This window comes from Dermacentor andersoni, chromosome 11, assembly GCF_023375885.2.
Source record: "Dermacentor andersoni chromosome 11, qqDerAnde1_hic_scaffold, whole genome shotgun sequence".
Lineage (NCBI taxonomy): Eukaryota > Metazoa > Arthropoda > Arachnida > Ixodida > Ixodidae > Dermacentor > Dermacentor andersoni.
The window spans coordinates 94,186,918-94,201,466 of NC_092824.1; the positions used below are offsets into that span (position 1 = coordinate 94,186,918).

A 14,549-nucleotide genomic window follows, 5' to 3' on the forward strand; every position below is an offset into this window, starting at 1 on the left:
ATGACGGAGCCAAGAGTGAGCGTCCGCGGAGGCCGCACCGCCCGCAGCACCGACGTCCGCAAGACCCGGTCGCCGGTCGTCGCCACCCAACCGCCGCCTACGGAGCGCCGAGGGCAACGTCGCAGGTATAGGCAACCATCCAACCACATCCGCTTCAATCGCACAGCTTGCGCCTGTTCTATACTATAGTTTCGTTTGCACGAACTCGACGCGAACGGGTCGATTGAGAAGTCGAGATGACCCAGCCCGACTCGACTTGGTTTACGTGCATCTTGTCAAGCTGGTTGGACGAGTCAACCCACTTCTTGTAGGTGGGTTGACACCAGTCACCTGGACGCTCGCTCGTGCCGATCTGCTATAGCGTTTAAGTGAACCCAACGACCGGTTTTCGGCCCGACAACCCGACTCGACTCGCCTCGACCCGCCTCTGTCGAGTTCGTGTAAACCTGTAGCTTCTGAGGCAGGATTAGTTGGTGGCCTATAATTGGTCTTGCACGACTGGTGATGTTACTTGGCTCACGAAAAGACGCACACAGACTGTTATAGTTGACACGCACACAGAGAACGTTGCATGAGTGAGCCGCCTGTTGTACTGCATGCTCCTTGAGAATCTGCCTCTGATTTGCGCGCGTCAGTGTGTGGATTTGTATATGTATTGTGCGCGTGCTCATAAGCTGAATATGTGTGTATGGATCCTTTTTGTTAATAAGGTGCTAATAGTAGCCCTACTGTTCATTTCACCTTCCTTTGTGTACGTTTTTTCTTCGCACTAAGACTCCTCAACAGCTATGATATCGGCACTGCAGTGCAGAATGTGCGCACTGCTTCAAGAAAATGCTCTTAAGTTTACGATCCACAAGCCAGCTTTGCTCCCTGGCAGACTTATCCTTTAGTCTATAAAAAGTAGACTGAATGTGTTTGAGGGGAACCTTTTGAGATTGTTGACGGACATTTTTTTTTTCACAAGTTTAACGCGAAGCAAACTGCCGGGCATGGCGCTCGTGCCGTGACTCTTCATATGTGTGGTTGTTTTCTTCACTCCAAACGTTTTTGTAAAATTACAAGGATATGTATATAGAGAGACTATACATGCAAAACTATATATAAACAAAAGTTGTTAAGAGGTCTTAATTTGGTATACTGCCCCACGCACATACGCACACACACTTTCAAACAACTTGTTTGCTTAAAAGGCTATGCGCAAAAGCCGATAAATATTTGGCTGACAACTCCAATTGGACGCTACGTGATGCGAAGCATTGTTGTTTAGTCGTAAAAGGGCACTTCCGAACTGCGGTAATGTTCTAAAGCGAGAGGTACACCGCAGGCTTATTATACCATATATCAAATTATTATATTACATTGCATTGTAAGAGATGATGATCATGTGCAATTTGCATTGTTAGATTATCCACAGTTATACATATGTACATCAATTGGCATATTTATTCGAAGTCCATCAGTTCATTGATTATGGTTTCGACCGCGTCATGATCGGTGACATATTGTCACAAGCTGTCATGAACCACGCCTGCCGCGGAGACAACGAGAAGAAAGAAGAGAACGACGTTGGCCAAGCTGCCGCGAGACCGCTCTTCAACAACCGCGCCTATCAACCAGATTCATCTGGTTCTGCGTTAAACACCTCGTGTGTAACATTTGGTGGAGCTGTGCGGGGTACCTCCCACGACTTACAACGGAACCACCAGCACTAGAGCTACGCCGAAGCCGTCGCCTCGCCGGACTTTCGCCGTCGCGCTCAATCATGGCTACAGAGCAAAATACCCTCACCAGCAGTGCCTCGGCAAGCCCAGTCCCTATCCAGCACTACCGAGAGCCACGCACGTTCTCGGCGAAGGCAGAGGAAGATGTGGATGAGTGGCTAACCCATTACGAAAGGGTAAGCCAATACAATAACTGGAATGCTGCCAGTCAGCTTAGGAACGTTGTTTTCTTCTTGGCCGGCACGGCGCTGGTATGGTATGACAACCACGCGGACATGCTAACTACATGGACACGCTTCGTTGAGGAGATCAAAAAGTGTTTCGGTGACTCGGACGCAAAGAGGAAACGTGCGGAACTCACATTAGCCCAGAGAGCTCAGGTACCCGGCGAGACTTGCACTACCTATATCGAAGAAATTTTGAAGCTGTGCCGAACCGTGAACCCTCACATGACAGAGGAAGATAAAGTGGGACACGTGGTAAAAGGAATAGCGGAAGACGTGTACAACTTCCTCATTGGTAAAGAGAACTTGCACACTGTATCAGAACTGATACGGCACTGCCGTACGTTCGAGGCGCTGAAGACTCGCCGAATTACACCAAAGTTTGGACGGCTGGCCAATGTAACAACTGTAGCAAGTGTTGACACGAGTCCTCCGCTCCCAGACCTATCGTCCGCCATCCGCCAGATAGTCCGCGAGGAGCTACAGCGACATGACGAACAGGCACGTTATGCGGCGCCACGTTACAGCTCCTCCGTTTTCCGAGACACTCTTTGGGAACCCCCTTCGGCTACTTGGAACCACTCGGTGAACGTCGCGGATCTTAACGGCTCCAGAGACGAACCGCATTACATTACGACCGAACCACCACGCAATGATTCGCCCCCTCAACGTTTTGATCCACGCCCACGCAACTTTCGTCCACGAAGACTCGCCGCTACCTACGACTTTCAAGGGGAAGAGCCTCGTTACCCTCAACCGATGTCTTCGGCAGAATACTTCAACCCGCATTCTGAACTTCGCCCTTCGCCAGTGTGTTACTGCTGCGGCATGCCTGGCCATATAGCTAGGTACTGTAGCCGACGCCGAGCATCGAACTACGGATCGTCAGCGCCCACTATGCGGTCTAGCGGTCGTACACTGCGCACTCAGTGGCCAGGAGACTCCACTTCAGGAAGCCACTTTCGAGAGGACCGATGCAGCGCCCAGGAGACCTACCTTGGAGAAGAAAGAACCCGGAACCGCTACCGCTCCCCTGCCTCCGACCGTACTCTGACGCCACCACCAGCCTTCCGAGCCTCCCGATCACCATCCCCTCGGCCGCGATTCACGTCACCATCGCCTCGGCGCCGTTTCGTGTCGCCCCCGCCGGGAAACTAGCCAGCGCGGCCGATGGAGGTGAGGTCGCTGGAAAATGTGTGCTGCCGACTCAACTGCCTCCAACTATTTTCATGCTAAGGAATAAGGTTCATGTACTGATTGATGGGGTCTCTACAATGGCTTTAGTCGACACGGGAGCAACTGTCTCGGTCATGAGTGTGGGGTTTAAAGGCCTTCTGGGACGCAAGGTTATGTTTCGTTGGGACCAGTGCACAAGTTTCCGTGGAGTCAGTGGTGAATCATTATACCCGGTTGGTGTGTGTAACGTGGATGTGTCATTGGGTGGGGAAGTTTTTAATGCAGAGTTTACTGTTCTTCCTCGCTCCTCGCATGACGTGATTCTGGGGATTGACTTTTTGCAATTGTGTGGTGCGAATGTTGACTGCCGGACGGGAGAACTCAGTGTCGACACCAGTGTTTCACCTGTGCTCTTTGAAGGTGAAGCTTGCCCGGAGAGTGTGCTGTGCGTGTCTGAGGATACAGTTGTGCCCGCCTTATCCGCGATGCGTGTTGCCGTCGCCTGTTCATCTCCGGCTCCTATCTCGTTCGACGCTGCAGTGGAACCTGTACATCGGAACTGCCTCAAGAAAAACGTGTTAGTTCCGCACTGCGTAGTCTCAGTGACCAATGGATGCGCGGGGCTGTGGGCGCTAAACTGTTCCACTGAAGCGGCAGTGCTACCTCAAGGCCTAAAGATTGCCACGTTTCAGGAAGACTCGCCCGTATCGGTGGCAGTACTTACAGAGCTCCCCGATGGAGGAGCAACCAGTGTCTCGAGCCCCGGGAGCTCGAAGATACTTTCCATGATTGACAAGTCACTCAGCGATCACGAGCGTCGAGTTTTGATGGCCCTGCTTACGAAACATACCTCGGTATTCGACTTTGCGCAGCACGAGGGCCCGCCATCAATTCCTGCGTCCAGAACTCGTCACCGCATCAACACAGGAGCCGCCCAGCCAATCCGACAAAAACCCTATCGTGTATCTCCGTCAGAACGCAAGATAATCAGTGATCAGGTCCAAGAAATGCTATGCAAAGGCGTCATTCGAGAATCATCTAGTCCTTGGGCAGCACCCGTGATATTGGTGAAGAAGAAAGACGGTACGTGGCGGTTCTGTGTTGATTACCGTCGCCTAAACGCCGTCACTAAGAAAGATGTATATCCGCTCCCACGAATTGACGACGCCATCGACTGTCTCTTTGCGGCATCTTACTTTTCCTCAATCGATTTACGGTCAGGTTACTGGCAAATTCCTATACACAAGGACGACAGAGAAAAGACAGCATTTGTAACACCCGACGGACTATTCGAGTTTAACGTGATGCCTTTCGGGTTGTGTAACGCACCTGCAACGTTCGAAAGGTTCATGGACACGATATTACGCGGCTTAAAATGGGAAGTTTGCATGTGCTACTTAGACGACGTTGTGATCTTCGGGCGAACGTTTAGTGAGCACAACAAACGTTTGGATTTGGTCTTGAACTGCTTGGAGAAAGCGGGCCTCGTGCTCAATTCAAAAAAATGCCGTTTTGGGGAACGACAAACTCTTGTGCTAGGCCATCTCGTCGCTAAAGAAGGCATCCGACCAGATCCACAAAAGACTGCGGCCGTAGAAGCATTTAGAGTACCCAACTCTATCAAGCAGTTAAGAAGTTTCTTGGGCTTGTGCTCCTATTTTCGCCGATTCATTCCCCGGTTTGCTGACATGGCTCATCCCCTTACACGCCTTCTCCAAAAAGGCGTTCCCTTTGAGTGGACTGCAGATTGCGACTCATCGTTTCGCCAGCTCAAGTTCCTGTTGACATCCCAACCAATTCTTCGGCACTTTGATCCTTCATCACCAACTGAAATTCACACCGATGCCAGTGGCGTAGGCATCGGTGCTGTGCTAGTTCAGCGTGTTGACGACAGTGAGCACGTGATCTCTTACGCTAGCCGGTCCTTGAGCCGCTCCGAGCGCAACTACACAGTCACCGAACAAGAGTGTCTGGCGGTCATCTTCGCCGTGCAACGGTTTCGTTCGTATCTCTATGGGCACCCCTTCACTGTGATAACAGATTATCATTCGCTATGCTGGCTTGTGAATCTGCGGGATCCCTCAGGACGACTAGCGCGCTGGGCCCTCCGTCTACAGGAATACGATTTCGTTATTTGCTACAAAAGTGGCCGGCGACATGCTGACGCTGATTGTCTCTCTCGGATGCCACTTCAAACAACTGAATGTGATGCGGACAATTTTGATGAATACATCGCTTTTGTGTCCCAGGAATTTCCGGATATGCGTACCGTCATATCCGAGCAGCACAAGGACGAGAGCTTACAACCGCTCTTCGCGGCAGCACAGGAGTCACCTGCAGGCAGTCGCTTTCGCCTACGTGATGGTGGCGCGCTGTATAAGAAGAGCTACTCGACCACCGGTGCACGCTACCTTTTAGTTGTCCCCAAGAACCTTCGCCACCAAGTATTACACGCCATGCACGATGACCCAACTTCCGGTCATCTTGGTTCCACACGTACACTCTACCGGGCTCAAGAACGTTTTTACTGGCCTAAGATGCGGAAAGATATCGAACGGTACGTCGCCAGCTGCTCTCAATGCCAGCGCTACAAGCGTCCGCCACAAGCGCCACATGGCCTGCTTCAACCAGTTCCCCCTTCTAGCGTCCCCTTTGAGCAAGTTGGTATAGATCTTCTGGGCCCTTTCCCGCGATCCTCCAAGGGTAATCGTTGGGTTATCGTTTGCGTAGATCACCTGACCCGCTATTGTGAGACCGCCGCATTGCCATCGGCCACAGCTACAGAAGTTTCTATCTTCTTGCTGGCTAACGTTATACTCCGACATGGACCTCCTCGCATAGTAATCAGCGATCGTGGGCGACAGTTTACCGCGGACGTGGTTGAAGAAACCCTTCGTCTGTGTTCATGTAGCTTCCGCCATTCTACGCCCTACCATCCACAAACTAATGGTCTGGTCGAGCGCACAAACAGAACGCTTGCCAACATGCTATCCATGTACGTCGATTCAGCACACAAGAATTGGGACAGTATCTTGCCTTTCATTACCTATGCCTTCAATACCGCGAGACACGAGACCACTGGTTACTCACCATTTTTCCTTCTGTATGCTCGTCCGCCGCGCTACACCCTCGACACCATATTTCCCTACTTCGCTCATGACAACGAATCAATTGATCAGATCCTATGTCGAGCAGAAGAAGCGCGACGCCTCGCTAGGCTACGCACCCTAGCATCGCAGGACCGGTCCAAGATCCGCTATGACGGGCGTCACCGCCACGTTTCCTTCGATCCTGGGGACCTTGTGTGGCTCTGGACGCCGTTGCGGAAGCGTGGCTTGTGCCAGAAGTTTCTCGCCCACTACGTCGGCCCTTACGTTATTCTGGAGCGCCTCAGCGAAGTAAACTACCGCATTGCGCGTGTCACGAGCAGTGGACGACGCTCGGCCAAGGCTGAAGTGACGCACGTCGCGCGTCTGAGGCGTTACAACCCACGAGATGACTGACTCGCCCGGCGGGCTTCGTCTGCCAGCGGGGAAATGTCACAAGCTGTCATGAACCACGCCTGCCGCGGAGACAACGAGAAGAAAGAAGAGAACGACGTTGGCCAAGCTGCCGCGAGACCGCTCTTCAACAACCGCGCCTATCAACCAGATTCATCTGGTTCTGCGTTAAACACCTCGTGTGTAACAATATTACTGGTTTCACTGGTGGATTCACCGGTTAGGGCGGAGCAAGCGCAATGTACGTTGTTTTAGACGTCAATGCACACTTGTGGAAGTACACAAGTGCGCTATGCCTAGAATCTGAGAACGGATGTGTCCAGCAATTGCACATTGTCTCATGGGTGCTCCGCCGGGTCTGAAGGTCACATTGAGATATTTGGGTGTTTGATAACAACTGCGCGCCCCAACCACAGTCCTAGGTCACTGTTTGAGACGCCGTGTTAAACTACACCGCCTTTGGCATTGGCCTACGATAACGGTCAGATGCCCTGCAGGAAAAACCGGTCTACATTCGACAAAGAATTCGCCTTAAAAAGTAAGGACCATAATTTATAGACAGGCCTCTGGACATTCGATTTTGTGTGCTTCTGGTCCTTTCTCTGTCCTGTTTTGTGCTGCTAGTAACCTTCCCACCAAGATGTTCCAACCAGCCCAGCTGTGCACGTTATTGACCTCTATAGATATTCTAGAGACGTTATGTTGCAAGACCTCTGTAGGATTTATTGGGGACTGTCCTTCATAAATTTTAGAGTGTGTTATACCCGACGCAGTAACTGTATAGGGTGTCCCAGCTAACGTTAGCCAAGCTGTTCAACGAAGAAAAGGAAAAATAAAAAAAAATACATTGAGCCCTACGGTTTTCGCTTTTCAGAACTCTGGCGACGGAACACCGTAGTTCGTATAACTGTATATTGCATCGTGCTTTTGAAATATTCTTTTTCGTTGAACAATTTGCTAACGTTAGCTGTGGCACACGGTACATGGCGTGTTCTGCCGCTGAGCACTAGAGCTACTGTTTAGGTAGCATATACAATAACTCTAATGAGCACTACGTTGTTGCAGGTTCGAATGCCCATCGTTCAGTCGCTTACAAAAGGATTGGCTTTCAGCTGCGTAAAAGTTTGTACAGATCTGCATTCTTTTTTTACTCATCCTCCCCCATACAACATGTACGGAAGATGTAGGAGGTGTAAGCAACAGGGAAAATGTCATCCACCCAACTGTAGCTCGAAGCTACACCTCCAACGTTGCTTCCCGCTACAGTCGGGTGAATGACAATTTTCCCCTTTTTTCTGAACCTTCTTCGGCATTGCGGTCATCCGCAGAACTCACTTGCCGTAGGCATGGTGATCTCGGACGCCATGCCGTAGGAGAGATGTGTTTCACACATGTAGTTCTACTTACGCGTTCGCAGAGACGATGACGTCGTCGTCACTGTCACCGAAGAACAGGAGGCCGGGAACGAGGCCGGTCCCGAGGGCGTCCCCGAGACACCCGTCGTAGCGACGGCAGCGCCTTCTCCCTCCGCTCCCGTCCCGCAGCAGCAGCAGCAGCAGCAGCAGCAACAGCAGCAGCAACAGCAGCAGCAACAGCAGCAGCAACGCAGGGTGCGCAAGCAGGCAATGCGCATCGCCCACCGCCTACGGCAGCAACAGGAACGCCGAGACGCGGTAGGTCATGGCCCTAGATAACTACTGACCCTTTTCACGGCGACCCCGTGGGCGCTGCCATCTTTGATCACGTGGTAGCGCGTCCATTGCTTGTCTCAGCTGCCTCCGTTGCCTCGGCGTTTACAAAGCATCTACACGATGCCGGTGCGGCTCTGCAAACCTATGTTTCGGCGGATATCGTAGACGGTAACTGGGTGGACGACACGCGAAACTTTGGCTACAGCTTCAAAGAACATGTAAGCGCTTTCAGAGCTTACTACGCTTTGTCCGAACGGCGCGAGCAGCGTAGTTGTAATAAAAGCGGCGCTAAAAATGTATTCTAATCTATCCTAACTTTCCGTTTATGAGTTGAAGCATTATCAGTGTGCTTAGCTCTTCGTTATTTATTTAACAAATACGTTTAAGCAGCGGCTTGTCACGTTTCTGGCTCAATAAAATTCTCCGAGCGGTCACTATCTGATTGCTTATTTTCGGTCTGATCGTTCACGGATCTGCTCAGTTGCGATGGACTTGTTCTAGCTGGATCAAGGCTCGTAACGTAACTGTTGTGTACGTTGTAATAGTTTGTATCAAATACGTATTATCGCTCACCTGCTTACTGTGTGTACCGTTACAATGCGTTTAGCTTCAAACATTAGTGCTGTCGGTGTAGTCGCCGTCACCCATGCTTTGGCGCATTGATTCAAGTGTGCGCCCGTTCACTTATTCTTGACAGAATGGTGATAAAGTGGGCGTAAGTTTGTGTGTGAATTGGGGTGGATGTGTGGATAACGTGCGAGAAATTCACAATATGCCAAGAAGCGGCGCTACTCCTTTTGTCACCGTATAACGAGCGGTACTCACTCGTGCAGCTGTTCCAGGGCTGAAGTGCTTTCCTTGGTGGTTAGCGCTACAACGCTAGCGGATGAGTGATTTTTTTCATCCTCGAGGAAAGCCGTGCATCGCAAAGAGCCGGCAACACAGGAAGTCCTTGTGTAGCGGCGGTCCGTGAATTTGAACACACAGATTCATTGCATTGCTTAATATGCCAGTCACAATTTTTGCTGCCGACTACTGCACACATCTTCACTCCACCGCTGCATATGTTGTAGCATAAATGGAGCACAGTGCGTTAGCGAAAACCCAGTTGCATTTCCGGCAGCTGATCGCACAGAAGCAGGGCAGAAGAGATAATGGTTTCGTATTCGTGCGCTTTCGCTGAGGCAACGTGCGGCGCGCCGCCGAAAGCGCCATCTCGTTTCTCTAGAGCAAACTTCTCCGCGACATGAATCCTCCGAGATCAGGCGTCGCGCGTGGCGTCTGATCTCGGATGCTGTTATATTATGACGTTGTGCTGCTGAGCATACAGCAGCGGCCGCATTCCGACACGGGTGCAATGCAAAACGATCGTAAGCTTATTAAATTTAGGTGCGTGTTAAATAACCTCGCGTGATCAGAATTAATCCAAGGACCTCCACTACGGCGTCCCTCGTTAGGCCACTCAGACAGTTTCAGAGAAATCTTTAAACTGGTGTTCGTAGTAAACCAGTGGAGCGAATCAAAAGGTCACTGGAGTGAATGTCTTTCTTTTTTAATTGCTCAGACGCAGCGAGCACCTGTCGATGTCTACGTCTCTTTCATTTCGGCAGGCTCTCCCCCGCGTCGTCGAGGCGGGTTTCGGTGACCGACCCCCGCCTGGCGAGTCTTCCTCGAGCGCCCCAGGCTTCACGTGGGTGCTGTCCTCACTGGCTGGTGCCTTCGTAACTGTCTCCGTTCTCATAGGCGTGGTCGGCTTCTTCGTCGTCAACATTCGTACGTCGTTATCGTGTGTTTTCGTGTATCCCGTAGGTTATGTCTCGCGTGTGTGTGTGTGTGTTTTTTTGCATCGCGTAGACATCTAGTCTCCAGCGATATGTCGCGCTTTCGAAAACGCGCGCGCGGCGGGCGTATGTGCATATGGAAACGCAGTACACGCGAGACGTCACAATTAAGACGTCCCGCGAGACTTTTGCGAGACGCGTGACGGAATTTCACAAAGCATCGGGAAAAGGAATTCTGGGCTGCTGTTTTGGACAGCGTCAAATTTTTTTGCCATATCAATTCCAGCGTGTTTGCTTTCCGAGGCTGTCTCAAAGAGTGCGTATTTGCAGCTACGCTGTAAACCAATAAGATCCGACGAAGATGGAAAAATCGACAGCATGGAGAGACTTGGCATACACTGTTATCACCGAGATATCACGTGAGAGTCCGCGAGAGACGGGATGCACAGTATAGTAAATCCAGGTCGCTGCACCGCACCGTGAACACCTCCACGTGGCATTCATAGTGCAGTGAAATAACTCGATGGCCTGATGATGTAGCGCACATGCGTCTGTAGAGAATTCACGAGATGTGGTGTAAAGACTAACTAAAGATGTCTCGCGGGATGCACACGTCGCGCAAGAATTTTACGCTTTGCACGAGGGTCAACGAGACCGCGGATGTCGTCTGCGCTAGGTCGCCAGAAAACCGAAACTATGCGAATAAATTAAGAAGATACTGTGCGCACGCCTTAGACACCGTTTTAGGTGTACTCTTACGTTACTGTATTTCAAAAGACTAAATGGAGATATCAGCTGTACTGGCCGTTCAGCCAACGCCTCCTATCTATGAGGCCAGCCCTGTGGTCGTTTCTTAAAATTAGAAAATCTGTCTTGAGCCCTTCGACAGCTGTAAAATGAATGGCTGTTTGTATCCAACTTCACTGAGGTGAAAACTGCACCCTTTGTGAGTTATTTTTGCCACGAGATTATGATTAACTAAATAAACTACGGGTTGTCATTCGGTGCTGTAGAATGTAGAAATACGGGCATGCAAAATTTGCACGAGAGATATGGAGCTAGCATGTGAGCAATGACTCATCAAATTTGCTGTGCTCTGATGAAATGATTAGTTTTTAATTATTATTGCTCCTTGTGTTCCTAATGGCAGCTGGCGAGGAACACCGCCTCGAGACAGTTGGTAAGCACGTATGAATTTGTCGCAGCGCTTGAGGCTCCTCGGGTCATCCGCTGACTCAGCACTTCAATGTGGTATTGCGCATTTGCCTCACTGTCCAGGTGGAGCCGACCACGACCACACGCATCCATCGGGTACGCCCGCGACCTGTTCGAAAGCGCACTCTGATAGAAAACAGTAGGGGCATGCGATTGTTCGAAACTTTCGAATAACGAATCCAAGAGGCACTATTCGTAAATACCACGAGTTTTTTTTTTTTTTAACGTTTTTAGGTAGCCGTACTTTACAGGCTGTACAGTAGGGGCGTGCGAATAGTGATTTTTGAGACCGAATTGTATACGAATCGAATAGCGCCAGAAGTGAATCGAATCGAATTGTTTTCGAATAGCTATCGAATAATGAACAGCCGTTATAACAATTATACAAAACGGTGTTCACACCCCAGTATTCTTAAAGTTAGCAAGTTTCTGTCATTGCATAGTACGTTATGAAGAGTTGTTTATTAAAAGCACAGATGAAGCAGGAGCAGGCAAGTAGTTCCTTCGCATACACAGGGCTTTTCAGATAGTGCGAATGGTTGTTGTACAGCCTGTAAAGTATGGCTACCTAAGTGACAAAGCCTCCTCCATTACGCAAGTTGTGTCTATATATACTATGCCCGCGGGGGTGAAAATTTACCGTACTTTTGCTCCAATTTCATGTTTATTTGGGCGCACTTGACGTTTCGAAATATTCAAGAAGTACCTATTCGAAAACATATTCGCATTTATGAACAGTGACTATTCGATTCGTAATTCGAAAGTTTCGAATATTTGCGCAACCCTACTCTACGGCGATTATTCGCACTCTCTGAAGAGCGGTGTACAAGCGAAAAAACTAGTTGTTTGCTCCTAATGCTCCATGTTTGCTTTTAATTAACACTTCATAACGTACCATGTAATGACCGAAACTTGCTCATTTTAACAATACTGGGATCTGAATATTGTTCTATAACAATTGTGATAACGGCTATTTATTATGCGAAAACTATTCGATATTCGATTCGCTTCTGGCACTACTCGATTCGTATTCGATCTCAAAAATCGCTATCTGCACGCCCATAGAAAATAGTTATGTCACATTGAATCGGCGAAGTAAAGAGATGTTTAGCGTGTGCGTATATGCATTACTTATACGGGCACGCTTCACCCACATATGTATAGGTGGCATGTATTGGTATTACCTGTACGAACACGCCAGGGCCTGTGATCGCAAATGGTAATACCGTAGGCGTAGACGCGAACAGGCACGCTGGTGGTGCCATCTTGCGATGACGTGTTCTCCGAGTTCTGTCAGACCACGGATATAAATATTGCTACACCGACCGACTGTGTTTTACTTAGCTTGTGTCTATGGCGTAAAAGCGTCAGCAGCAGCATAATCATTAACGTGTACAGTGGTTTCTACCCCTCAAGGAGAACGTTCATGCAACAAAACAAAAAAATGTATTTAAAGTGCGTTGTGATTAAAAAAGCATCGCTAGATGTCGCTACCGAAGCTGCGGCCGCGTCTACGTGTCACGTGGCGTTGCGTAAGCGGTAATACGTCAATACGGGAAGGTCAAAACTTGTTTTTTTCCCTAGTGCGTCATCGCTGTTTTCCTCCTGTTGCAATGTATCGCTGCAACACAAAGGCGAAAAACGGTTTTTCTACTCTTGAAATCCTAGCTACGGTCGCGCTTTATATCTTATTCCTGTTGGCTGAGCGTATAAGCTTGCAAGTATTCATTCTTCATAGGCGTGAAAGCGGACGGAGTCTTTGGTATCGTTACGGCAACCAGTAAGGTGCCTTGCGCAAACTCGCGGTTACCAGCGCGCATGCGCAGAGCTCACTCTGAGATTTATGCGCGTTATTTTAGTCGCAGAAATCTTCGAGGCTGTTGATATTTCTGCACCACCGAATTATCTGCGTAGCAGTTCGGAGCCCGCAATAGACGCTGTGCCGAAACATGTGCCCGTATTCGCAAAATTTCTCTTGCCACCAGAGGCTAAACTATAATCAATTTATGATATCGAACATATGCTATTAACAGTGACGGTAAACGGCCAGTGAAAAGTAGTTCTTACGAAGGAAAATCTCCGGCCTTGCTTACTTTACTCACACACAACGTTTGCTCTGTATGAACCTATTTGTCACGCTACAGTTCCGCACTGCATCGCACCGAAAATGATGCAAACACATGCGACGCTACCGCCGTCTGTCGGCGCGTATTTCAGCTGCACGTGCATATGGCTAGGCCACCAGTAGTACAGCTTAGCAGACGAAATCGGTGGTTTGCATCTAGGCCGCAAGAACGTTACCTTGCGATGGCGCGTAGGCTGTTACTAAATCTCGTTATCGAGGCCACCTTCTCGAACAAAATGGAATGTTCTGAAAGATGTCATTTCTTGAATATCATGCAGCGCAGCTCAGATGTATGCAGGAAGATGACATGAACGTAGACGTATAACTTTTTTTTTCTCTTTGTGCTGGCGCTCCAATGCATATTCGAGCACCAAGCCCTCAACGAAAGAATTAAACTCTAGTTCTAGATGGATGGCGCAAGCCGAAAATACGAAGTGCGCATTTCGAGTTCTGGCTCGTTGATGTTCTCCATCCTCTGTTTCAGATGATCTCGACGACCGTAAGTATAAGATACCTGACTGTCACGAAGGTGTAGCACGTTAAACCGAGCCTTCAACATTGACACTGTAGTAAAAGAAAAAACACAAAGGAATCTCAAAAGAAATCACACTGATGGCATGATGGATTCTTAACAATCAAGGGCAACGGTCACCGCACAAATTGCGTCAATTAAGTCTCAAATGTGCCTTGACTCTAAAGCTCTTTCTTGACTCCCATTATTAGGGTGGATTATACGAGCATCAACATTAAAATAGGATTGTTGCAGGTGTCGTGAAAGTCGTGCTTTCCGTCCCTCCACGTCTCTTCTGGCCCACGATATCCACTGGCTCGCGGTAACGGATCATCGAATGACTTCTATATGCGATAAGCTAAACTAGTATCAAGTATACCGTGCTCTTCATTGTGTGTCTTCCCTTCCTTCACGTCACCAATCTTACGGTCACCTTTCCTGATCTCCCTTCCAGAACCCTTTATGTTTTCCCCGGTGTTCTTCAAACCCTAGACTTCGGGCAGGCCAGGCCAGCTGCCCATTTACCTCTGGATGAATCATTCGGTATTCTATAGCGACGTGTTCAGTGGCGCGTATACTTTCGCAACTTACGCCCGATGAAT

At 49.4% G+C, this 14,549-nt stretch overlaps 1 protein-coding gene across 1 annotated transcript in view; it reads left to right on the forward strand.

Annotated features, from left to right (window-relative positions):
- Positions 1-14,549, forward strand: part of LOC126538963 (chitinase-3-like protein 1) — a 25,620-nt gene continuing 11,071 nt past the window's right edge. Inside the window, exons 1-3 of the mRNA XM_055075115.2 lie at positions 1-125; positions 8,042-8,297; positions 9,926-10,088. Of these exons, the coding sequence (XP_054931090.2) occupies positions 1-125; positions 8,042-8,297; positions 9,926-10,088 (544 nt within the window). The remainder of the gene's footprint in view (positions 126-8,041; positions 8,298-9,925; positions 10,089-14,549) is intronic.